Source organism: Centrocercus urophasianus, unplaced genomic scaffold (assembly GCF_019232065.1).
Source record: "Centrocercus urophasianus isolate 14NV4802_14NV808 unplaced genomic scaffold, USGS_Curo_1.0 seq_10, whole genome shotgun sequence".
In the NCBI taxonomy this organism is placed as follows: domain Eukaryota; kingdom Metazoa; phylum Chordata; class Aves; order Galliformes; family Phasianidae; genus Centrocercus; species Centrocercus urophasianus.
Window position 1 is genome coordinate 967,352 of NW_024884142.1, and position 26,052 is coordinate 993,403.

General features: G+C 42.4%; 1 protein-coding gene and 1 long non-coding RNA gene across 4 annotated transcripts in view; one reads left to right on the forward strand and one right to left on the reverse strand.

The window, feature by feature from the left end:
- Positions 1 to 6,711: 6,711 nt before the first annotated feature.
- Positions 6,712 to 7,571, reverse strand: LOC122161180. The gene is made up of 2 exons (XR_006169116.1): positions 7,484 to 7,571; positions 6,712 to 6,922 (listed from the first exon to the last, which is right to left on the reverse strand). It is a non-coding gene; the product is annotated as an uncharacterized LOC122161180 (long non-coding RNA).
- Positions 7,572 to 7,925: 354 nt separating this feature from the next.
- Positions 7,926 to 26,052, forward strand: part of ATAD2B (ATPase family AAA domain containing 2B) — a 69,675-nt gene continuing 51,548 nt past the window's right edge. For all 3 annotated transcript variants that reach the window (XM_042829794.1, XM_042829809.1, XM_042829803.1), the window contains exons 1-4: positions 7,926 to 8,081; positions 21,997 to 22,151; positions 24,228 to 24,274; positions 25,310 to 25,463. In XM_042829794.1, the coding sequence (XP_042685728.1) occupies positions 7,926 to 8,081; positions 21,997 to 22,151; positions 24,228 to 24,274; positions 25,310 to 25,463 (512 nt within the window). The remainder of the gene's footprint in view (positions 8,082 to 21,996; positions 22,152 to 24,227; positions 24,275 to 25,309; positions 25,464 to 26,052) is intronic.

Consider the following 26,052-nt stretch of genomic DNA (forward strand, 5'->3'; position numbering starts at 1 on the left):
CGCATGCGCGGCCAGAGGCGGCCCGGGCACCCACGGCCGGGCTGGACTGGGCCGGGCGGGGAGCAGGGCTGCGCCCCGCCCACAGGGAGGGCGGTGTCGGGGCGCCATGTTGGAAAGAGTGGGAGTGGAATTCGCCTTCCTTCGGCTCGTTCCTAATTCGCTTTAATTAATAGGAAATCCATGAGTGAAGTGCGATCGATGATAATTCTACAAGCAAAGGTCACCCGGTGTTTTCTTCACGTGTTGTGCAGTCCCTTAAGTGTAACAAACAAAATGACATTTTTCAAAGCTATGACTGAAATGAGATGCTTAACCTCTGAGGCACTGACACCTGACCCCTGGCAGCTGAGTTTATTCCCCTTCGTGCTGCTATACATTACATCACACCGAGCCACCTGAAGGCAATTGGCCTTCAGTTTGAGCTGGATGACATCTAACTGTGGCTCCTGCCTACAAATGTGCAGGGGAGAGTTAAGCATAGGGAGATCCGTACGAACACAAGGAACAACTTTACTTTGTGTGTGACAGAATTCTGGAACTGACTGCCCAGAGAGATGGCGGAGTTTCCTGTGGAGACATTCAGGACTGCTGTGAATGCTTTCTTCTGTATCTGCTGTAGGGAATGTGCTTTAACAGGAGGGTGGACGAGATGATGTCCAGAGGTCCCTTCCAACCCCTACAATTCTGTGATTCTGTTCAGTTTTATAGCTCTCACATACCATAGAATCATAGAATGGCCTGGGCTGAAAAGGGCCACAATGATCATCCAGTTTCAACTCTCCTGGTTGCCAACCAGCAAACCAGGTTGCCCAGAGCCATATCCAGCCTGACCTTGAATGCCTCCAGGGATGGGGCATCCACAGCCTCCTTGGGCATCACCAGCCTCTGTGTTAGAAAGGAGGAAGAAAAACTTCCTCCTAATATCTAAAATAAACCTCTTCTGTCTCAGTTTAAAACCATTCCTCCTTGTCCTATCACTATTCACCCTCGTAAACAGCCCTTCCTCTTCTATTTATATGCTCTCTTCATAGAGACCATATAAATAGAGGAGACCATAGTGAGGTCTCCCCGGAGACCTCATAGACATATATACATCTTATCACTTTACACCTACCTGAGAGAAGGTAGTAAGAAGCTGGGGGGAGCTGTTTTCTCCATAGGAGGAGAGGTTGTGGCCTCAGGATGTGCCAGCAGAGATTCAGGTTGGATGGCTTTCATATCACTGTTGAAGAAATGTAAGGAATTTACAAATTCTGCTTGGTAAAATGTCATAAAGTTGTTCTGCAGTGCTGAACGTATTCTACTTTCAATATCTTAAGTACATTTGCTCCATTTCATTGAACACACAAGCTTAATAATAAGTGCAAGACCTGCCTTGGGGCCCTTTCTGCAAAGATTGTATTAGACCCAAGGTAAGCACAGGAAAAGGCAAGATTGGACTTTACCTGGTGTAATGTTGCAGGCTTCTCAACTGCAATCAAGTATTGATTTAGAAGATTAGATCTATTACTGCAAATCAGAGTACAGCTAGAGACATGCTGACCTACTCCAATAGGAATTGGTGTCCTAGTGAATTTAGTGGTTCTTTAATAGCTCTTCTAAGTGCAGCTGTTTTCCCTCAGGACTGAAACTTGACAAAGCATGAGAGCAAGGAAAATAAAGGGAAAATCCATCTTCAGTTCCAGTATCGCATAAAAAATCTTCGTTTCTTAAAAAGTGGATATTTTCAAGTTAGCATTGTTACAATCAAGCTTTTACTGAAATCCTTTTAGACTACGCATTATATAAAGCTTATTCTCTGGCAAGAAACAGTATACAAGATGAACAGAAGCAAATGGTCCTATTCTTACAGCGTGGTGAATAGAAGCAAACAGCCCGGACTGAGTTCACTGAAAAACACTGTAACAGGGTATTCATTAGATGAATACAACCATCTCATGCCCCTTTGTCAGGAGAGATCAGATGCACTGGTGTGGAAGACAGTAACAACCCCTGAACTTGTTTTATAATGTAGGATTGAATCTCAATGATGACAAAATAAAGCACTGTTCCAGCTGTCACTACTCAGCTGTCAGGGTTGTAGAAGAACCACTGCACATGGTGTACCTAAAAACAATAAGAAATCTAACTGAAGGAATATTTTAAACCAAGGTTAACCCATGCCAGAGCAAAACAGCAACTTCCTATAATTAAACATCAACACATCAGCTATATTGATTGACCTTTGCTTGAGATAGCAGTTGTTGCCTGAAGCCTTTGGAGTAATATACACATATCTGTAGAGCTGTAAGACTGAGAGGGAAAAGGGATTGTAAAATAGAACAGAGTGAGGTCACTCTGTGCTCGCAGTGCTGTTGACGTGACAGCACATTCCTCTGCGTGGTGTCCTTTTCCCTCATGCTCCTTGCAGGGATCACAGAATCACAGAATCACAGAATCACCCGGGTTGGAAGGGACCTCAAGGATCATGTAGTTCCAACCCCCCTGCCTAGCAGGGCCACCAAACACACACATTCAGATCAGGAATGTTTATCAGGGATGTTAAATGCTCCAGGCTGCCACAATGGCAGAAATAGCTTTGGGAGCTCATGTTGCTGGAAAGTTAGTGCAACGGGAAAGCGAGTCATCGTTTTATGGCACTGCATGAATCAGCATTCATGAACAGGGTGTTTGTTACCCCCACGCAGTGAAGTATCCACACATGCAGCTGGGCCGTTGGAGTGTGAATCCACAGCAAAGTGAATACAGCTTCAATTTCAAAAATTCCATAGAATGTACAAAGCCATGAAAAAGTCAAGACAGCTTGAGCTAGCACCAGATAACGCACATTTGGAAATAACACATGACGTGAATTCTCAAAACAAAGGCACTTTCAAGTGAAATTGAGATATGGTAGCATAATTTATAACATTGTTCTTGGACGCATAACGAGAAAACTTATTTTTGAAGCTAAGATTGTGTGTGAGGAGTAGGGAGATTTATGAGCAAATAGTGTTTGCAATAGACTCTCCATGTGACCTTAATCATGTTTATAATGCATTCATATACTCCTAATGCTTATCTGCAAATGTGTTAATAAATGCTTATTGTAAGCATTTTAGAACAGAGTCTGTTTTTTATGACAAAGCTATAGAAAAAGCTTTACTTTTAGCATACTAACAGTCTGGGGTACTACTTTCATATGATTAATGATCATAAACACCAAAGTGAGATGATATGCCATTTTTCTCCAAGATGGAAGCAATTTTCAGCACAGAATGATAGTGAAAAACAGATCCTGCAGATTCCTGCCTTACAGTGTCGTCAGCCTTTTTAGTATCAGACCATCTACTGTATGTAACCTTAGCTCAACAGGAAACATGTTATGGAAGCTGATTACTAGATGTGATGTGCAGCTAATTTTGAAATATCAGGAGGCAGTTCTTATCGCTCCTATTTAATGTCATGTAAGAAATCTGCTCTCTGATACCATTTCAAGTTACAGTTATGTTACCCACTGTAGTTTGGAAAGCAATATTCAGCTGAACATTAGAACTGAACATTCAAAGTTAGTTTCTAAAACATTATTATTAAGAATGGGTCACCTTGATATCACTGCAAAGCATGTGCAATGTGGAGGGACTTACTTTATACAATCAAGTGTAAGGTGGGACCAATCCGGGCCAGCAGACCCTCCTTGTTTGATGTTTCCCAAAGGCCTGTCTTCATAGTGGACAGTTCTCAAGAGAGAAGCCACTCCAACTCAGTTTCCTAAAATTCTTTCCAGAAAGGACATAGAGCATATGTACAAAAGCATAATCTCTTCTGAATCCCTTTATTTTGAGATTCAGCTGAAACCAGGATGAGTTGACAGCATGACAGAAAGAAGCACACAAGAGCTTATAAATAGAGTCCTGAAAAGACGATTTAATTTTCATTCTTTGGGATGTTACAGCTATTCAGAGATATTACAAAGTAATCTCTGATAAATTGCCTATGATTGAAGCAAATAGGATTTCACTGGAAAAAAGCCCTCTGGTCCTTACTGGGAAGAAGCTCTCTACAGAAGTTCTTCATAAATGACAAAACACTTTTTCTTTTGTTATAATATGTTCCTGATTTCCTTGTAAAACAGGAACAGGTGATAACAAAATCTTCCATCTCCAAGTACTTCCCATGACATTAAATATTACTTATGGAATAAACAAGGATTTCCATTCGTCTTTATCCTGGCTCATCTTTTAATGTCTTTTTATGTCACTGAGTCCCAGTAGGACTTAATTCCCCAAGTCTTGTTGAGCAAAAGGGATTCTTTTGCTCCAGCACTTCTTCATGGTCTTCCAATTTCTCAGTGCTGTACCTGCCACAGCAGATGTCCTGGCCTCTTTTCAATATAAGTTTTGGTTATTTTCATCTTCTTTTCTAATAACGGGAGATAAAAGGGTGTTGAACTCTGCTGCAAGCTTCAGCACCTTATAAATTGGTTCAATTTGAAACACAGTCCTTCCCAATGGCATTTATTTTCAGAAGCATTTACCCATCTGTTTTCAAGACCAAACTACAAATCTTGAAATTGAATCTGAGAATGAACCCTACAGAAGTTTTGTGTAATACTTTGTGGAGTATCACTCTGTTCCTTTCTGCCCCTCTTTTTCGTATTTTCTCTTTCACTACTCAGGTTTTTTTTTTCACTTTTTTTTCCTTTCTTTCTTTTTCTTTTTTTTTTCCCAACAAAGCTCTCCCTACGAATAGAGGGTCAAAACAGGCTTTAACTCCATCATTAATTACACTAGACACAAACAACAAATAAGAAAGACGGAACAAATACATTTTTGAATTAGTGAAATTGCTATAAATTCACGTCCGCATCAATGTCTGCAGTACTTCATCTTTCATTGTTAAACCGAATAGAAATCTCTTCATACGTGTAGTACAAAATATTAATCTGATGTTAACGTGTCATCTGTATAAGAAACAAAAAATCCAAACAAAACTGACAAGCAAATCTTGTTATTTATGATTTATTCATTTGTAGTGTCCCTACTAAGGATGGCGATGGAGTGCACGTAGAAGCCAGAAAGCCACGAGATGACTGAGTCAGTTACTGGCCACGCCTTGTAAGAACAACAGCACAACAAAGAAACCTGAAAATAAAACCATCTGCCAAAAACCACGCAGGGAGGAAACGTCCAAAATGATGCATGTCTTTACATGTTCCCTACTATGCTAACATAATGAGGATAAAGCATTAGTGCTCAAAGCAGCGAGCAGGGATTTTTAACGACATCAATCCCTCCACAAGAGTAGTCCCTCTGGTGTCATAAAGAGCATGGCTCACAGGAATGAGATCAGAACATAGGAATAAAAGGACAAAGGAAAAAAAAGAAGGACACAACTATGGTCAAAATATTTGGTAAATATAAATTGCTTTCATGTTGTTGCCTGTCTGTTGCTTCAAGCAGATCTGGACAGGGACCCAGAAAATAATTTTGCTTGCATAATGACAAAGTTTATTTTACTTTTAAAAAGTCATCAGTGTTCATCAGAGGAGGGAGGAGTGCTGGTTTGAATCAGGCATGTTGCAAGCAGATGTTATGCTAACAGTCCTGCCAATGCATTGCAATCCTGAGTTATGACATTCACTGCATCTGCAGTTTGGGTCCTTTTTTGGGCCAGAGCTTCATCTGTTGGTTTTCCCAAAATGGGGATGGTATTCTTGTGATGCACACAAAAACTTTACGAAGATCAAAATACTATTTTTCATTTTCAGACCTGAAGAATTTGGACACCGTATCTGAATTACATGGCTGATCAGTAGCAAGGATGGAAATGGGAAATTTATCTATCATCATATGGTTGCAGTAATAGCTTTTAGGTAACACATTTCTGGCTTCTTTCCCACAACACTTTTGGTGAACTACAGCCTCTTGCCATTTCCTTCCATTCCTACAAGTTGTTTCCCAGTATCATTTTCAAAATCTGTCATGCATTTTACATTAAAATACTCCTTTACCCTACAATTGTTTGAAATGGCTACATCTTTCCATAACCTCAAAACAAATAAAGGAATAAATGAAGAATAGGCAATGTAACCAAACTAACTGCACTGAGCAGAACAACTGTGCTTTAGAAAGACTGCAGGTTCTTAAACAGGAGACGAAGTACTGTTGCTATTACAGATTAAAAGCTGTAAGCAGAGAATGTCAGATAATCAAAACATCATCATTTCTACTTCTAGGATGCAGTACTTAGAAAAATGAAAAATTCTCTCTGTATACAGAGATAATTATTTTCTTGGAAATCTAAACGGCCCATTTCCTTATCATACATCCTAATGGAACTATTGTAAGTTTCACATTTGTAAGTATACACTCCACCGTGCTTTCAGACTTTAATCTTGAAAGGAAGTATGCGGGAGTGTGGATGTAAACCAGAATAACAGTTTTTACATTTATTGTTCTCTATTTATATTGCAATTTCCATCTTTAAGCACTAAGAATACTGATAAAGCCTGTATGAGCCTAGCAGCCCCTGCCATGTGATCAGAAATTGTATTATTTTTTGCCAAAGCAGCAGTGTAAGAGTAACAAACAGAGGCTGTGACTTCATCACTTTAAAGCTCCATGCTTCTATTACTGAATGCATCACCTACAGCTCCGTGCTTCTATTACAGAATGCATCACCTACAGCTCTGTGCTTCTATTACTGACTACATCACATACAGCTCTGTGCTTCTGTTACTGAATTTGTTTTATTTTGTTATTTGCTTTACATGTGTTGTGATTAAGTTCAATGAAGGCCATCAGCTGGTGGCACAAGAAGGACTTCTTGCTGCACATCAATATAGAAGGATCGTAGTTCACGAGCAGTTTGAGCAGCGCTGAGGCATCCGATGTAGCATACAGATACCAGTCTTCGGCTCTCTGTAACGTGATTGTTGGATCTGCGATGAGAGCGAGAGGAGACAAGAGAAAAATCAGCTTTCCGACCGCTGAGCAATGGACTTCGGACGCCGAGAGCATGCTGTGGGTGAGCCGCACGGCAGACAGCGCAAGGGCGCATCGCCGTCCGCCCGCCCGTCACAGGATTCCTTCGCAGCCAAACTCGGCAGGCTGTGAAATTCGTTCTCCACGCAGAGGAGCGGGCACCTTAACCCCCGTCTGCGTGAGCCGTGTCACTGACCGACACGAAGTCCCACGGCTGAGCGGAGCTCCGCGGGCGCTCTCTGGGGCCGTCTCCTCCCAACCCCCCCCGGCCGTGGGCGGCCGTCCCTTCCTCGGGCCGGCCCCAAAATCTCTACGATCCCTTGCCGTAATCGCCGAGGCGCCGGATCCCGCCGAGGCAGGCACGACTGACAGAAGCCTCGACCCCTCGCCTCCAGAGCTCCGCCGCGGCCCTCAGCCTGACAGGACGGCTGCCCCGCAGCCCCCGCCCCGCAGCCGTTCTGCCCGCGCGGGCCGCTCCCGGCCGTCCCAACCTCCGTCCCGCTCCCTGGGAATCCTACCGATCGCCTACCCCCGTGCCCCCGGCTCGCGCCAGGCCCATAGAGCGGCGCCGGCGCCGTGCTAGAACGTACACAGCGGGGGCCGCCTCGGCCCTACGCGCGGAGGCGGCGGCGCCGCAGCGCCCCCCTGCGGCAACAGCCGGGGTGGCGGCGCGGCGAGGAGAGAAAGGGAGAAGGGGCAGTAATGGCGGCCGGCTAGCGCGGGGCTGAGCCGAGGAGGCGGCGGCAGCGGCGGGAGGAGTCGGCGCGGTTCCGTCTTGTGGTTCTGCCCGGCGGAGCGGCGTCCCCGAAGGACTTCTTCTCCTTCTTCCCCCTCCCCTTCCCCTCCCTTCCCAAGCCCTCGCCTGTCCGCCCTCCCTCCTCCCTCCGCGCCGGCGGCGGCGGCGGCAGCAGCGGCGGCGGCGGCGGCGGCGGGGCCCCCCGCGACCCCCTCCCCGGGGCCATGGTGAACACCAGGAAGAGCTCCTTGCGCCCCCTGGGCAAAGCGGCGGCCGCGGCGGCCGGAGCCGGCAGCCATTTCATCTCGTCCCGGACCCGCTCTTCCAAAAGGGGCACCAAGGCAGATGCGGCCGGGCTGGAAGAGACGGCGACGGCGCGGGTGAGGGCTGGCGGCGGGGAGCGGGCAGCGGACGACGTACGGGGAGAAGGGAATTGGGGGCGGAGGACGGCGACGGCGGGGGAGACGGCGGCAGGGCCTTGGCCGGGGAACCGCTGGGGACAGCGCCGTTGTCGCGGGGGGTGGGGGGGGGGCGGCTCCGAGACGGTGCCGGGCCGAGCGGAGGGACGGCGGGGCGTGCGGGGACGCGGCGCCGCGTGTGGGGGGCAGGGAGGGGGGACACACGTCGTGGGGAAGCCGCCGAGCGGGCGGCCCCTGACGGGGTCAGGGGGCGGCCGAGGACACGGGAGGCGAAGTTGCGGCGGGGCCGCGGCGCCGAGGCAGGGCCGGCACGGCGGGAGGGAGCCGCGCTGCTGGCCGAGCGCCCCCTGCGGCCGGGAGCGGCTCTGCGCCGCCGCCAGACAAAAGTTGGGAGCCGCGCCGGCCGCAACTTCGCGATCGTCCCTCCCTCCTCGCTTTTTTTTTTTTTTTTTTTTTTTTTTTTTTTTTTTAATTCCTTCCCTAAATGACCTCAGTTCGTTTGAAGCGAAGGCTCGCAGAGGCTCGTGAGGTAAAACTCTGGCGTTTGGGGAAGCTGTCCTGTCGGTGGGACGCCCCGCTCGCAGTGGGCCGGGGAGGACGCGGTTGTGCCGGGATTAAGTTGAACGCTTTCTCAACGTCACTGATAATACCTTTACTGTGGTCCGGTGGCGGATGAATTCCGTAGGCAGGTTCGAGCAGCTAATGTTTGGTTAACTAACTGGAAGGGAGAATTCCGAAGCCCCTTGGTTTTGCCTTGGTGTCTCCAAGCAGATCTGTTGACAGCGCTGTTCTTTTTATGACATACGAGGCTTTTTTCGGATGCTTGAGGACTTAGGCTAATGGTTATAGCTCGCTTACCCACGTACCTATTTTCAGAGCTGTGTGTTGTGAGAGACTCATTAAATACAGAAGTGAAAATGGAGGGTCTGGTTGTTAAACGGTTGTGCACCAACTGACCACGTCCTGCCCTGTGCTGAGGAAAACGTTAATCAGACAACCAGAAACCATCAGCAGCCAGAGGCAGATGAGGCAGATGACAGCTGGAGTCACTGGAAAGCCTTTTCCCCATATCTTTTGTTTGAAAATAACAAAATCACGGTCAGAGTCCTTGTGAGAACTCTTTCCGTTCTCTTGTACTTCACGTTTCTCCTCTTCACACACCTTACTTGTTCTCAGTGGCCCTTACTCTGTGTGACTTCATTGGGCTCGTGGGGATGGAGGACGTGGCTGCACAGAGCCGTTCTGCTTATTCTCATGTGCAGTTTCTGTTTATTTGTATCGTGGGTCTTGTGGTTTGCAAGGCAGAGTTTGGTGTAACTCTCACTGGCTTATGTAGCAGGGAGTTTGCAGCTGCTAAGTAAATAGGTTGGGCTTCTTTCCTCTTCTTTTTCATCAAAGAACGGCATTTTGTACTGCAAATTATTAAAATGTATACGCTGTGTGATTTTCATGCTCTAAAGAAAGGGGATTATTGATTTGATGACAATATTTTTTCATAAATGCATGACAGGGTGCATTTCTTCTGAAGTTAAGCAAACATTTTGGCATGCTGACATGGGCTGGCTTTACTTCACATCAAATGTGATGTGTTTGAGGTAGATAACTTTTTAAAATTGATATACATTCACCAAAAATGAGCAAAAGCTACCAAGAATAAGTTTATTTTTTGTTTTTCCTTCCCTTTGTAAATTCTGTTACATATACACACACATATATATATCCCATCATATTTTTGAGTGATCTCTGTCCAACAGTTTTTTATTCTTCAAATCTAAGCGTTTGTCAGTGCTACGGCGTGTTTCTGCGCTCCCGAATCTCCTTGAAATGATGCCAAAGGAGGATTTCAGTGAGTACAGCGTGAGTAAGTGCAGCAGTAGGAAGACAAAGCCTTTGCTTTTTGGAAGTGACTGTCAGCAGACAGATAGGGAGGCTGTGTTTTGCGCTGGGGTTGTTTTTGTGCAGTTGCTGTGTGTTTTTTCGAAGTTGACTGGAACAGTGTTGTCCTTCTAAGATCTTCTAGTTGTAATGTCAGAAACCAGCCTTACTACGGCAGTTAATTGGGTTAATGGGCAGCTAGAGCTGGGAGCTCTGGCAGAGACGTTATGCTGCTTATTTGCACCGTGACTTAATTTTCCTCCACAGAGGAGGTTTGGACTTGAATTCATAGTGAAATGCCCACTGGTGGCAGTCCTTGTAATTCCCTTTTGGAGTGTTTTTTAGCAGATGATCTATTTGTTCCTTATTAGAGAAATTGAGTTAGTAATCTAATGGCATCCTGTGAGATGCCAATTAGACCAGGTACTGCAGCATTATAGCTCTATTTCCTTTCGCCTTATTTCCTTGTGGTTTCTTTTTGTTTTTCTCTCCACACGTGTACCAGGGTACTCGGAATCCCTCCTTTTCCAAGCCCTGGATAGAAGATGTGAGTTGGAATTCCTTCAGGTTCCATACCGTGTCAAACTGCTTATCAGTAGTGTGCATGTGTTTGGATCTTAATGTGGAAGCAATATGTATTTAGACTGTGATGGATTATTTCCACAGAAAACCTTTATCGTATTCTCTATATTCCCTCTGTAGTATTTTCCCATCTCAGACAAAGTACTGACATCAGTATTTGAAAAGTAAACTGTTTTGAGTTCTGGGCAGTGATTGAGATGAATACATGCGTGTCCACTGAGCAGCAGCAAGGTGAAAATTAACAGAATCCCTCACTGATTTAGGGATCAGGGAGCCAGGAAGTTTGTTCTCTGAAACGATGTCATAGCAATGCCATTGAGGAAGGCACAAAGAGGAGAAATTGGGCTATGTTTTCATCCCTGTTTCCATCCTTCATTTATGTAACAGTAAGTTAAGCTGTCCTTACATAAGTTGCTATTCTCTCTTCGTGTAAATGACATATTTGTTTTTTTTTTTTCCAGTGTTATGGAATGTCTTATGGCTTGAGTAAAGCATTCTGACAAGAGAAATGCACCAAAGTCTTCCACAGTTTTCAGAAACGGACTCGTAAAGCAGTGCTTGTAAATTCAGGGAACTTAATTCAAACTGGGAAAGACTTGAGGGTATTATGACCACAAGTGGTTACATTTAGTCTAGGCTTACTTATGTCTGATGTTTTCAGATGTTGGATTGTGATGATGCTGGCAATATTTATTTGGCAGTGGTAATGATTTTTCTCAACATACAAAACCAAAAAGTGCTCACTGAGAAAGGGGATTTCTTGAGAAATGAACACTTTGAAACCATGTCAGTGTATTAGTTAGACACTGTAGAAATGTATACGAGATTAACTTAATTTAATTAGTCAAGAAAGCATTAGCAGTGCCTTAAGAGCTACTTGAGGGCTCTGTGTTAATTGTGACACGTGATCCCATCTAAAAGTAGCACTGCCAGCATCGTTCAGCTTGCTCAGTCGCAACATAGAGCTCTCCATTGTACTTAATTGCTAATAGGAACAAGCGCAGGCTGGGGACTGACAGACAGAGCTGCAGAGTGGTCAAGTATAAAGCTAAGCAGCATTTCTGTGCTCTGTAATGCCCATATATTTCTGTGTCTCTTCCTGTAATATCTCAGTCTGTAACAAAATATTTATATATATATATTTTTTTGTTTTGGAAAGTGTGATAACGCAGCTTTCCTTGCACAAACCCGCTGCTTCACTCCTTAAAAAAACTCTTTAATGGTCAGCTATTGCAAACATACAGAGTGAACTTTTAATATGTGTCATTTGTTTTAGAATTCTAGCTTTAAACGTAAGCCTTAGAGCTTCCCAAAAATAAAACTTTTCATTGTGAAAGAGCTTGATGCAGATTATTGTTTTCTCAGTGGCTCCTTTGCAGAGTATCTATCTGTGTTCTGGGTAGTCAGGAATGGACTTAGAATAAAATTCTTTGTAAAACTTGGGGTTTCCTTCATCCCTATGGGAAATTGCTGTTGCTGACCCCCTGCATGTAGAGCTCTTCAGGGACAGAAGCTCCTCTTAAATACTTAGATTTTAAAATAAGTTTGATTGTGTTATGGCTAAGAGTTAAGTGCTGAGGGGACTCAATGCTTCTACAGCTCTCTGGACTATGTCCTGAGATACAGTCAGTTGAAATTGCTGAGTATAACTTCAGTTTAAGGCAAGTTTCCAACTAAACTCATCTTAGCAGTGTGGTGAAACAGCAGTTGTTTGATGTTAGTGATCCCTTGCTCTTCTGGGATGTACCAGGAGAAAGTCAGTGATCTGTAACGGATTGTGCGGTCTGTTCCTTGCTAGTGTGATATTAACACACTGTGAGCAGTGGGAAGTGAGTAATTGTCAGGAGTGATCCACGTCCAAGTTTCTGTCCAAATTCTCTGTAATCAGCATTTAAAAGTTCTGTGCTTCCAAATGGCTGCTTTGAGTGAAAGTTCTTCGTGTGTGTCCTGTCTGCGTTATCCAGGCAGTGTGAGCAAGTTCATGGCACCTCCCGAGGACACGCAGTTTTAGGAGCAGTCATGCGTCATTCCAAACCATCTTTGCCATCGTAGTGTTAGAGGGCCTGACAAGGAAGCAATACAAGGACTGTTGCAGCGGGTAACAGCACCAAGGAACACTCAGGGTGGTGTTGATGTTCGGCTGCTCCCTCTGAATGTTGGGTTTGATCAAAAGTAATGTTGGCAGAAGCTGCTGCTCAGGTTGCTATCTCTCCTTTAAAACTTGACGCAGGAAGCTTAACCAGTTGTCGGGAGAGATCCCATGACAGTTTTGCAAGAGTGGCATACAGCCTGGGGTTATGTAAGATAATTAGCTCAGGTAATTACGTTGTGATCACCTACATTCCCCTGCAGTTTCACTTAGATGTGATAAAGTTTTGCGTATCCTGTCCTAAATTATTGAGCGTTCGCTATGTGTGGCAAAGTTTTCATTCTGTTCTAGTAGTGCTTTAAATGTTTTTACAGTTTGATGCAGAAAACCATTCCCAAACCAAAGCATTCTACAAGTAGAAATTGGTAGCATGAAGCTTTCATTGCTCTTGCATCGCTGCTGTGACGATTTAAATGATGCTGGTTGTTTATTGCATACTTGAGGTGTAATATATTACTTTGAATGGGGATAATATCACTCATAAACCCACTTACTGCAAAGGGAACTGTCTTGCCATCCTTTTTCATCCGGTAATTTTCTTTAGTTCTGTACTCTCCATAGAATCATCATGGAATAGTAGAATGGTTGGGTTGGAAGTGATCTCAAGGATGATGAAGCTCCAACCCCCTGCCACATGCAGGGCCACCAACCTCCCCATTTCATAGCAGCCCAGGCTGCCCAGGGCCCCATCCAACCTGAACACCTCCAGGGATGGACGGGGCATCTACAGCCTCTCTGGGCAGCTGTTCCAGCACCTCACCACTCTCATAATAAAGGACTTCCACTTCATATCCAACCTCAATCTTCCCTCCCTCAACTTCAAACCATTTCCCCTTGTCCTGTTCCTGTCCTAATCTTCGTGCTTTGCTGCTTTTTCTCAACAATTTTTGTCTGAGTTTATTCATGAAATACTGCTTTCATTAGCTTTGTTGGCTTATTTTAACCATGACTTTTGCTTTAAATTGTTCAAGTGTTATTTTGCATTTATGCTTTCTTGGGTTCTGTTCCTGAATAAGTTCAAGCTAGGTAGACACTGAAACTCTTCTGACCCAGTTGTGAGATCAAGGTGTGATCTGTCAGCCTTTTGGTTTTGAACTGAGAATGCATGTGCTCTGACAGCTTCAGCTCCAGTTGCGCTTGGACTGTGTGATGCAGCTTTAGCGCTCCTACCAGAAATACACAACTCTAAGTTGTCCAGAGCTCCTGAGCAGCTTTTGTAGCCTATCCTGAATTTTCATGTTTTTGTGTTTCTGGTTTCTGCCTGACAGCACTTAAAGCAGATACTCTGGTTTGGGCACTTCCATAATTTGGAAGATGGGCTTTTTGCATTTCTCCAGCATCCAGTCCATTTCTTGAAATTAAATGAGCAAGTAGTAGAAAAAAAAAAAGAAAACAAAACCCACCCGAAATGAAGAAGCTCTTCTCTCTGCCCACGTGGAGGAGCTTACACACATCAGCATTTGTAGCCATGTTTCTGCAACCCCTCATTTGAAATATTTAACAACTACTTTCTATTATTCCTCTGACGTTGCCTTTCAGGCCTTGAATGTTGTTTTCATCTTGATTTCAAACTTCAAGACATGAATCTGAAGAATTCATAGTGCAATTTTGCAAGGTTTTAATTTGGTTTTACTTTTGAGATAGTGTCGTTAAGTGCACTGTAGATTGAGATCCACAAGCATCTTGACTCCCATGTACTTTAAAACATAGCAGGATACCTTTCTGTTGCTATACCTTCACTTGCTATGGACACTTCCTTGCTCAGTTTAATGGCTTGATTACATGGCTGTGTCCAAACTTTGGGGGAAACGTCTGTCCTAAGGGAGATCTCCCTGTCCTCCTGCTTGTTACCCTCATTCAGATTCTTATCTTCCTTTATTTAGGCTTTATAGTATTCCAAAGCTTTTGAGATAGGGTTGATTGGGGGGGGAAAAAAAAGATGGATTTTTGAAGACTAAGAATTGGAGGGGAAAAATAAATAGTTTGAATGCTTTAGTTTTTTCCACGCCTGAATTGTAAGCATTCAATAAATGTTTATTTAAATATTTCTGCTTTTAAGGTGTTTGTTAATACCTAGAAACTCACGGAAGTGGTTCTGAGTAAAAATGCCTTGCTTTCAGTATTCCTTTGCTGTTAAATTATGCAGATAGATGGTATATAAAACTTCTGATGTGTTCTAGAAGAACTCCTGGATGAAGTGCAAACCCCAAAAACTACAGCAGAGAGCTCATCTCAATAGACTTGCTTATCTGAAGGTGCATGACTTCACGTGGTACGAGCTGCTTGCTCTGCAGTTCTGAAAAGGAGCAGACTTGCCAGTATTAATGCTTGTCTGGCCATCTGATCAGCTGCATCAGGATCAGGTTGCTGGTCCAGCTGAAATCTAACCCACTTCCTCCTGCTCCCCTTGCCCTGATTATCAGCTGGAAATTCCCAATTTCACACCTGTTTTGGGGAAGGTGCAAGAGGGAGGAGGGGGATGCATTGTGGAGAGTTTGGAGAGGGGCAGTGGTAATGAGAGGACGAACCTCAGCCCCCTTTGGCAGAGTGCTCTCCCTTATCAACCCGCAGGTAGCCCATGGATTGCAGGAGCTGCTGGGTGTTGGATCAAAAGCTCTTTTTCAAGGACTTTTCCTTTCAGGACTCAGCCTGGGTGTGAGCAGGTCGGTGTTGCAGGAAGGATGAATGTTTGTAAGCATGAAAATACCCAATAAACTTTCTGTTTTTACCCTATAAACTCTTTAAGCAAAAGCTTTCCCACTTCTTCAAGATCTTGGGTTGGAGAGTTCTAGGAAATAAAATAGAAATGTATTGTAATCATGAAAGCAAATCTCATACACAAAGTGCTTCTTTCAGAAGAATGAGTTGGGAAGAAGTTGGTGGTATTCTTGATGGCTACTTCTAACTCAAGTGTCATCTACTGAAAACTAAATGCAGAAACGGAATGTTCAAAGACAGTAGATCTGTCTAAGCTGATGTTTTAATCCACATATTTTACCTTTTGCAGGATATACAAGGGAGCAAGTGACTTGTCCAGAATCACAGGACAGGCTCTGTTTTGTTCTCATATGTTTGAAATGAATTAATGTTACAGATTAAGTGCAGAAAAAGCAAGTTATTTGTTAACTGAACAGTTGCCTAAGGGCAAAGATGAGCGACTGGCTTAACTGATTTACACTGGGGCAATCATTGCATTGGATTTTTGTTGTCAGGAATACAGGTTTTATTTTGGAAATGCAATTTTCTTTTTATGTAAAAGGAATAAAAAAAACCAAAAACAACAACAACAAAAAAAGCATTAAATACCCAGAGTGTGTATGCTTTTTAACGGGAAGCCCATTTCTACAAGAAAGAACTGATGCTAGATTTTCAGCAGGCATTTTTTTTGACATGTACTTTTAAAATATTATTACAGATGATTGATATTCAGAGGCACCTGACAAGGTGTGTTTTTGTTTTTTTCAGAAGTTACATTTCAGAGTATGTTAGGTGTAAGTGGGAAATCCGGTTTCAGTATTGCCAGAGTTAATAAGAATAATTAGATTGAGAGATGCCCAAAGTCACTGTCGACTTAAAGAGTCAAGCAAGGAGGATGAAAAAAGGCTGGATGTTGTGTTGAGGGACATGGTTTAGTGGGAGCTATTGGTAATAGGTGAATTTTGGACTGGATGATCTTTTAGGTCTTTTCCAACCTTGGTGTTTCTATGATTCTGTGAGGAGAATTTACTTGTAAATATCCAAAGCTAAGAAGGAGCTGAAGTTAGTAGACAGAAGTGAAAACCTGTAGCTAAAATGGATTTCTTAGTTATGCTCATTTCACTGTTTTTAATTAAGACAAGAGTGAACTTCAGAGTGGTTGTTCATCAGGGCAAAATGAGTAATGAGTTGTAAGGGCTTGTGCATTTTTCAAAGTGCAGAGGAATGCTGTTAATCAGTTGAAGCCTGAGTGTTGGTTGGTCTTAATTTCATGTCTTAGACGTGGGAAGAAACGATAGAAAAGAGGAAAACGTACTTATAGGAGCTTGAAAGAATTGAGATGCTGGGTTTGTAACTCACGTCTGATTTGTGAAGCCACAGGAGCAATCATGGTAACTTTCTGGGTGTGGGAGAGTTAGTCAGAGGAAGGGTGTGACCTGCAAAAGACAAGGCAAGGAGAGCAAGTTTTACCATAATGGAAAGCTCAAATCAACCTGTCTGCATACCATTCATTTATTAATACAGTTAGACCTGTAGCAAACCAAATGCTTCTTTCTGAAATTGCAAGATGGGGTTGTGCTTTATTACTGTGTCATTGCTTCATCCAGGATGAGATGGCCTTGTGTCTGTGCACTTCAAGATGGCAGTGTTGGATAACTCATCCTGTGCCACCGAGACTTCTGCGTTGTAATTATTTTTGGATATTCGGACCAGTAGAGGAGAGATGAGTCCTATAGATATTCTGCTGGCCAGGAGATTCAATTTATTTAAAAAACAAAACCAAACCATCCAACAAAACAACACCCAACCAAATAAAAACCAACCATCTAAAAAAGATCACCACCAAAAACACCCCTGAAACCAAATTTGTAGTCCTCTATATGATACCTTCAATGCGCTACAGGTAATCTTTGTGTTATAGCTTGGTAATTAATCAGTGATAGTGCTTTAGCCAACTGGTCCCTCTGATATCCCTAAAAGCAGCCTTTGTAGATGAGGAATTTCGTGGCGTGCACTCCAGTCTTGCTGAAAGGCTTCCATCAGTTGAGTCACTTCTAAATAGAAAAGTTGAGAAGGAGAATTTAGTGTTATTCGCTAATGTCCAGTTTGTGGTCCTTCAGAACTTAAAAACTTATCTCTAAATACTGTACTGAAGGTTTCTGAATATCAGGTTATTATTTTGACATTTATGCATAGTGGTGATTTGGAAGAGCAGACTGAAGCAACAGTGTAATTTAGAGATCTGTGCATTAGAGGATGAGAAATGTTTTTTTCCATCGTTTTCATGCGAAGGAAACATAAAAAGTATGCAGATATAGTTGTTTATTACTTAATGATTTTGGGTTGATTTACTACGTTAATCATTACTGTCATTTGGGTGCTTTTGTGAAGTTATGTTCCAGGGTTTGCCACTACTTGTGCAAGGCTTGCTGTAGATTGTCACCTCAACAACTCATTTGAAATATTCTTTTGGCTGTCAAATTCAATTGTACTCTTGAATCCATAGATGGGCCAATACAAGGGAAAGGTCCTTCTGGGACCCTGAGTCCTTCCAATTATTGAATGAGGATCCGGAATCCTATTCAGTGAACGGGGATCCAGATTCCTTCCATTCAATGAGCTCATGAGGCCTTCTGCTCTGGAGCTCTTTGGAGACCTCCATAAAGGAGGAGGAGGAGCTGGACTCAGTGATCTTTATGGATCCCTTCCAACTCAGGATACTCCATGGCAGTGAACACTGTTTCTCCAGTGTGGACTGTAGGTGCTCTCATCTTAACTTCAGTTACTTCTAAGCCCATTATAGTGACATTGCTCTCCATATGAGGTGATATACTGGGTTCTGGATCACATCTGAACTTGTGTGTCCCTTGCTTGTTGTAGGTGAATAGAATTGTGCAGGTTTTTCTGGTTATTTTTCCACCTCTCTCAGTGCAGATGCTGTATGATGTTGGTACACTTTCAGGCAGTTTCTGGCATAATTAAGATTTTCTGAATTCTGATGGCAGCTCTGCTCTCAGCATGTGAGCAGGCTTGCTTCAGTGCCAGTGTTTTGTTAGGAGCTTTGTATTCAGTGTGCTGGTTCCTACTTCTACGGTGGCACAATTAATTTCTTAATTTTTAGGTTTGATGCTTTTATCATACATTCGCTAAGTAATAAGTTCCTGGGTGAAACTGAAGTACTGTTTTTAATCATTAAAGACATAAATGATTTGAGACCCAGTTTCTTGAGAGAGCAAGTTGAGTGCAGTGGAGTCATTAAACCTCTTCTGCTATAAATGGGAGGAAACGATGGGAAGACTGCTCTCAGAAAGGCTTTTCAAATTAAGATTAGTTTATTTTCTTGTTCATGCACATCCATTTGGCTCATCACTTGAGAGAACTCTATCTCCGTGTTTTACTGTAGGTAGGTGAAAAGTCTGAATGTAGTCTTGGTAGGATTTGATTCCATGGGGCGTTGACTGGAATAGGGAGTTTCTAGACTTATTGATACAGTTAAATGTTGATTGATTTCTCACTGTTGTGGCTTAGTCATTACCTCAGTTAGGATATTTTGTATGTTTGTGTACTAACTTAGGTTAATATTTGGGCTTAACTGCCTTCTGGACTGGCTTTGTATTTGCGAAATGGTTCTCCCTTTGATAGTAGTAGAGATCTCAGCATTACTCAGTTGTGATGTGTTTTGTGAGGATTAGGACTCGGTAGCAAGCACAGACCCAAAGCAGCACCTTTTGTGCCTAGGTTGATGGCTGGTGTTGTGTTTTACCTGCTGGTTGGCTGCTCAGTGTGCACAGAAGCTGGGCAGTAGCTTGCAGTGCCACATTGCCTTTTCTCACTGAATAGCCTGGAGGAATGGCTGGGGAACAAGGAACACCAGCCAGGCTGGAGGCAGGAGACTGCAAGAAATGCAAACAAAGGTGCTGGTAGGAGACCTGGGAGGCGTTAAGATTTTTGCATGGGAAGGGGTAGAGATGGAGCGTAGGAAAATAGCTGTTATGAATTTCCCTGCTCACAAACCCTTCATGAAGCTTCATTACTTGTTTGTTCCTTTTTCTTAGCTTCATTTTCTTTTTCTGGCCTAGCCGGTTTGAAACTGGTTCTGTGGCTTCTCTTGAAGCTCTGCTTCCATTCTGCTCTGGTAATTGCACAGAGAAAGTTCCTACTGACACACATTTTAGCAATGCAGCACTTACGTAAGTCTGCAAATAAGCTTGTGTCTGGTTAATGGGTAAGAACAAATACATACAGTATTCAAATGGAATCTATTCAGTTACCAGAACTGTGAAAAGCAACTCTTCTGTGGGTGCTGGGTGCCATGCAAAGCAGCTGGGTGGCAGGGCTTGTGGGGTGTCATTGTGTGAGGTGCAGGGGGGTTGTGCCTGGGAAAGGGAGCTCTTATCTCTTCTGTCACTTTGCCTGAGTCTGAGGGTTTGAGCCCAAATCCTATTTTGTGTAAACTTCTAATTGTAGTCTTCTAATAGAGATAATATAAGTACTTGAGTTCAATGGATGCACTTCCTGAAGAAGTGAAGCAATGAGGAAGAAGAGGACGTGTTTTTGTTCAGCTTTTTGTTGTATTTTGTTTTGTTGTGACAAGGGTTAAAGGATTTCCAAGATTGAATCATAATAGAAACATCCTGCTTTTCCACCTGCAGGTAAACAACTGCCATGATTAAAACAACTTAAAATGACGTAGGAACATGGGTGGTTAGAATTTAATATCTTTTAATGAAATAATTCAGCTCTTTAAACAGCGGAGAAACTAATCCAGCTGAAGAAAAAAGCGAACTTGTGAGGCCTTAGTGAGCTGGTTTGGTTTCTGGGTGGGTCAGATAACATCAGGGCAAGACCAAAGGAGCTTGGCAAGTTCACTGGTGCTGAGCTCCTTTGGGTCTGCTCTGTTACTGAGCAGCTCCCCTGCATCTGCTTTTCTCTAAATGTGCTGTGATAGTTTTCTTCTGGTTGTGAGAAAGCATTTCTGTTTTTTTTTTTTTTTCTTTTCTTGAATACTTTTGTGATCTGAAATTTGAGTTACTTGTAGTACAGAATGGTTTGTTGTTGCAGTTAAGCTGGATGAATAAACTGGACTTCCACCATCATCTCCTTGCATATAATACTCGGAGGCTTGTTACTGTGTTGTAGTAGGTCATGAGGTTTTTAACCAAGATTTGTGAGTGTATCTCTGAGTTAAGAATTTATGAAGCAGTGTGTCCTGGTGGCCAGGAAGGCCAGTGGTATCCTGGGGCACGTTAAACAGAGCATGGCCAGCAGGTCAAGGGAGGTGATCCTCCTGCTCTGCACCATCCTGGTGAGGCCACTTCAGAATACTGTGTGGACTGGGTCTGATTCTGGGCTCCCCAGTTGAAAAAAGACAGGGATTTCCTAGGAGTCCCGTGAAGGGCCGCAAAGATATTGGAGGGCCTGGAGCATCTCCTGTATGAGGAAAGGCGGAGTAACCTGGAGTTCAGCCTGGGGAAAAGAGGACCGAGGAGGGATCTGGTTAATGTTTATAAATATCTGAAGGGAGGTGGGAGGCAAAGGATGAGGCCAGGCTCTTCTCAATCATGTGTAGCAATAGGAAAAGGAGCTGTGGCCTGAGACTTGTACATAGGAAGTTCATACAAACAAACAAAAGAACTTCTTTATGGTGAGGGTGATGGAGCTCTGACGCACAGTTGCTCAGTGTGGTTGTGGAGTCTCTTTTTATGGAGGTATTCAGGACCCATCTGGATGCCTGCCTGTGCAACTTAGGATAGGTCATCTGCTTTAGTAGGAGGCCTTGCACTCGGTGACCCCCTGCCAAACCTCTGCTGCAGGCTGGATGTCCCCACCAACTCAGGCTGCCCAGGGCCTCATCCAGCCTGGCCTCAAAGGCCTCCAGGGATGGGGCACCCACAGCCTCTATGGGCACCCAGTGCCACGGCCTCACTGCCATCTGATTAAAGAATGAGTTCCTGCATTCTGTACGTGTTATCTGGGTTTGTCTTGACCCAAGAACAACTCCTTGCACTTGACCTTGTTGAACCTCATTGGGTTCATCGAGTCCACTTTTCAAGCCTGTCCAGATCTCTCTGGATGGCATCCAAGGAGATTACAATGTCACTGTTTCAGCATTTTAAATACAAAGATAATATCAGTAAGATGAATTCCTGCTCTGTTTCGAAGTGTATTAATTTTCCTTGGTCTTTTATTTCACTATTAATTCTTTTACAATACAGTAAGGGTAACAGTGTCATGTATAATATACAAAATACAGTGGGTAAGAGAACCACAGTGCTTGTTCAGGGAAAAAAAAATATCTATATATATACAAAAGTTGATGGTTTCAGATTAAGTATTTTCAGAGTTTCCAGAAATGTTTTCATAGTAAATACTTTGTGCAAACCAGTTACTAAGAGTTTGATAGGGAAGTAAGTTTAACCCTCCAAATGTCTGGTTTAATTATCATTGATAACGTCTGACTATTTCCATTAATTAAAGTTACATTTTACAAAGCTTAATTTCTTTCTTTTCTTTCTTTCTTTTTTTAATAAGGATATATAAATGAGCCAATTAATGACACTTCTTCATTTTCAGAAAGATGAAGGTAGCGATGGTAGTTTGAGCGATAGCCACATATCTCCTCCTGCCAAACGTACCTCAAAACATGCGGATCCTGTGTGCAAAGACAAATCAAAATCACGCAGTACTGGGCAGCGAGAGGAATGGAGCATCTCAACTGGACAGTCCAGGTAACTTGATGCTAAGAGGAGTACAGAGTTTGTTCAATTCTTTCAATATTCATAATGCACTTGGCTTATTTCTTCAATGAGCTGCAGCTTGAGGGTATTTTTGATGAGCTACCAACAAACAGGGAAGAGAGGCAGGAAATGACAATGGAAAGAAAGTCACCCTTCCCTATTTTGGTTGCAGGGACCTGAATAAATTACTTATAATCCAAAAGAGAAGTAATTTGTTTCATTTTCTAACTCCTTATAGTTTTAAAAGCCAGTCTTTTGTTCCTAAGGTTCTTCACACAATTACAAGTAATTATGAGATGTAGACTGTATGTTCCTGGAGAGTGAACTTTTGGTTAATAGTGATCTTGTAGATGGGTATTTCATGTTTGTGTACAAATAACAAATGTTCTTCTTGCACTTTGTATATATGAATGACTAGATATGAATTCTATACACTTTGTATATATGAATGACACTAATTTGCTTCAGAGCTGTCATCTGCTAGGGTGAGATATTTTGAAAAACTGTAAAGCTTAAATAGATCTGCTCTTTTTTTCTGTTTCTTTTTGCTTTTAAAACAGAATAAATTGAGTTTATTTGAAATTCATGGCATTTTTTTTTAGCATGTATAGAGTTGTACTGTATTTATTAGGAATGCTAGGAGAAAAAAATAATGCTGTTGGGAGAATTTAGATCACTGTGTCAGATGGAACTTAATCAGGTTACTGGTGCTCTTTTTACTTAAGACAAAAAGCACTGTGACTCCTCCATGCATCTGAGCTTTTGTTGGTTTTGTTTGGCTAAAATCTGGAGTGCTGTGCTTAATAATGATCTTGAGTCTTTCAGACTTCGCCAAGGTTTCGTTGCTGAGCCTTTAATTGTAATCAGGTTTCATTTCCTCAGTTCTGTTGTCTGAAAAACATCAAGTATCTGTCCAGAAGAACATAATTGGGATCTTGAATGTGCATGAGATTTTTAAATGTGGCTTTCAAAAATTTGCAAAATGGTTGCAAAGCCTTGCAGAAACCCTTACTTTTCATGTATTTGGTAGGAAAATAATAGCTAAAGCCCACATCTTCTATTGAGTTGAATGGTTTGTAGTATGTTGAACTCTTGGTCAAATTCAAGCTCAGATTCCATTTATTATTTAGTTCTCCTCTTTTTATTTTTTTCCTATGAAATTCATTGTAGCTTTTGAGTTTGAGAACAAGGTGCCCCTTCCTGTCCAGTACTGGTGTGCACTGTGCACTGCAGGTCACTCATCTTTAAGGTACTTCCTGCTTAGGGTGGAAAAGATTAAAAATACATATTTTTTTCTATTCTGTGACTTGCTTTTAATAGCAGTATTGACAGATTGCTTCTAACAGTCTGCTCACAGCTGTCGAGTTCTTGTTCATTTCTATTCCACACTACTGTTCTTTCAGTAGCATTATGTCCAATGGTGAACAAATGTGAAGTTTTTTAAAGGTGAATGAACAATTGCTTAGGCAGTAACGTTTCAGAAGAATTTGGAATATGTTGTTTTCTTAAGCTGTGGAATAGTAGAGGTTAATTTTCTGAAAAGTTAATTTAAAAAGTATTGATAGAGAACCTGAAATTACTTCCCTACCGATTGAAGTACTCCAGGCATAAAATAATCCTATTCAGTTCTTAATTTTATTAAATTTTCTTTTTGTGAGTGTGTGACTACAGAACAGCTTTCTTTGCATCTCCTACTTTATTCCAAGTGCTTAAATGTTAATTGCTTTTCAAGAGCTATATCAAGATCCTGTTCTGAAGCAGAAAGGGAGAGTTAATAGTAGGACATGGCATGAGGGAATGTTGGAGGGATTAATCAGAGATATTTGGATAATTGGGAGGATTCACATAATTGGAATTTGGCAGTTTTGCCCTCATTCCGACGTTGGGCAGAAGCAGAATCTTCAGAGACAAAAAGTCTGCTCTTAGTTTCACAATGATTTTGAAGTCCTGGTTTATTGTGCAACGTTTTAAGTTTGTATTTAAGTTCTAAGGTTTTATTTTTGTTGTGTAACAGTTGCTTGGCTGAGGAATTCTAATGTTTGTTTGTCTACTGTAATTGTTTCCTAGGTTAACTTCTCCACCTGGTGCTACACTACCAAATGGACGTAGCTTATGTAAGTGCATTTCAGTGGACCCCGTAGTACCTACTTCTACATTTTCCAGCTTTATGTCAATGACTTTCAGTTGCATATATTTTTTAATAACTTCACTGATTACTTACGCTATTTCGATCTGAAATGTTACTGTTTTGGCTCAGTTTTCTTCTGTTAACATCTTGGATGCTCTCTATTGACATGGAGAACATTCTCAGATGAAGTTCCATTTCTTTTCTCAATTCAGACCTCTTGGCCATGATCATGATATTTACCTTAATTCTCAAAATTAGTATTGGGAACTAATTTTGGCCTTCCTCTCACAGTTAGTGTCTGTAATTTACTTACACTCTTTGAGAATTGGCCTTCTGTGGCTCTTAGCATTACTTTGTTATTGCTCTGGAGAGACCTGCCTTGTCTGCAGCTCCTTCTGCCTTGGTACAGCTTTCCTATACGATTCTCCTTTCCAGACTTGCCATCTGATCTCATATCTCAGTGAGAGCCACGTTGTCCTTTGTGTCCCCTTTTCATAAACTGTCTTATTTAATTCTACGTTGACTGTGTAAATGTTACTTCATGAAGCATTTTTGGTATTTTATTATTTATTAATTGTGGGGCCTGAGGGGCAATCAGGAGGGGGACCCCTTTTTTGTTTGATTTTGTACAGAGCAGCTGGTACAGATTTGTGAAATCAATGTATTGTACCTGATGTCTTGATAATGTATTTGGAAGCCTAAGAATTGAAACCGGTGGCCAAGCGTGCATTTAGCATCAGTGTTGAATTAAAAATATCAAGTGGATATTTGAATATCAAATTTCAATCGTAAAATAAGATCTATTTTATAAGGAAACAAACTTAACCCTGAAGAAATAGTTCAAAAAACAACTTTGATGGGAATTTTAAGTATATATTTCTTAAGCGAATGTAAGGATGCTCTTGTTGTGCTCCATAATGGCTTCTGGTTTATTGTCCTTGATAAGTATTCTGCTTACTAACTCTTGTTTGTGAAAATGTTCTTGACTGCATTTTAAAGTAGTAATACAAATTTCTCTTAGCTCTCAAAAGCCATCCCCTTCGAGGGGAAAAAAAGGGAGATGGGGACCATGCTTGCATAAACGGAGATATAGAAGTCAGAAAAAGTTGTCGGTCCAGGAAAAACAGATTTGAAACTTTGAATCAGAGTTTGTTGTTTGATCAGCTAGTCAACAGGTACGTGGGGATGCTTCAGTTGTATTCACAAAACGTCCTGATTTTTTATGAAGTTAGAAAACCTTGTCTTCCAGTGCCATCTTTGTGTTTTGCTGTGCAAACCTATTAGCGTTGAGGCAAGCTGGGTTGTGGTTTGAGTTAAAGGCTGGGTCCCCTGCTGTAACTGCCAGTTTTACCCATGCACTAAATGCAAAGCTGCTTACTGGACTTCTGGTGAGGAGTAAGCTCCTTTGTGTTTCCCCCTTGATAAAGCTGTGTGTGTTGGCAGTTACTGCAGGGTGGCTGACACGCTGTAAACCCACACCCTAGTTTGTCTCTTAGTAACCCATTCACGTAGTGATATCTGAATGTGATGTAAAGTAGTGATTGGCAACAATGCACGGAAAGCTTCCCAGATATTGCTTGTATGATTTTGATCATAAAATTATCAAAAGTGTGTAGCTTTCTTTTTTGTTGCTTTTGTTTTTGCTCTGTTATTTACCGTTTGTTAACAATTCACCTAGGGTGGGTGTCGCTTTTTGACATTTTCTGTGCAGACAAAGTAGGTCAGAGAGGGAAGCACGGTCTGGTCTGAGCATAGGAATGGGAG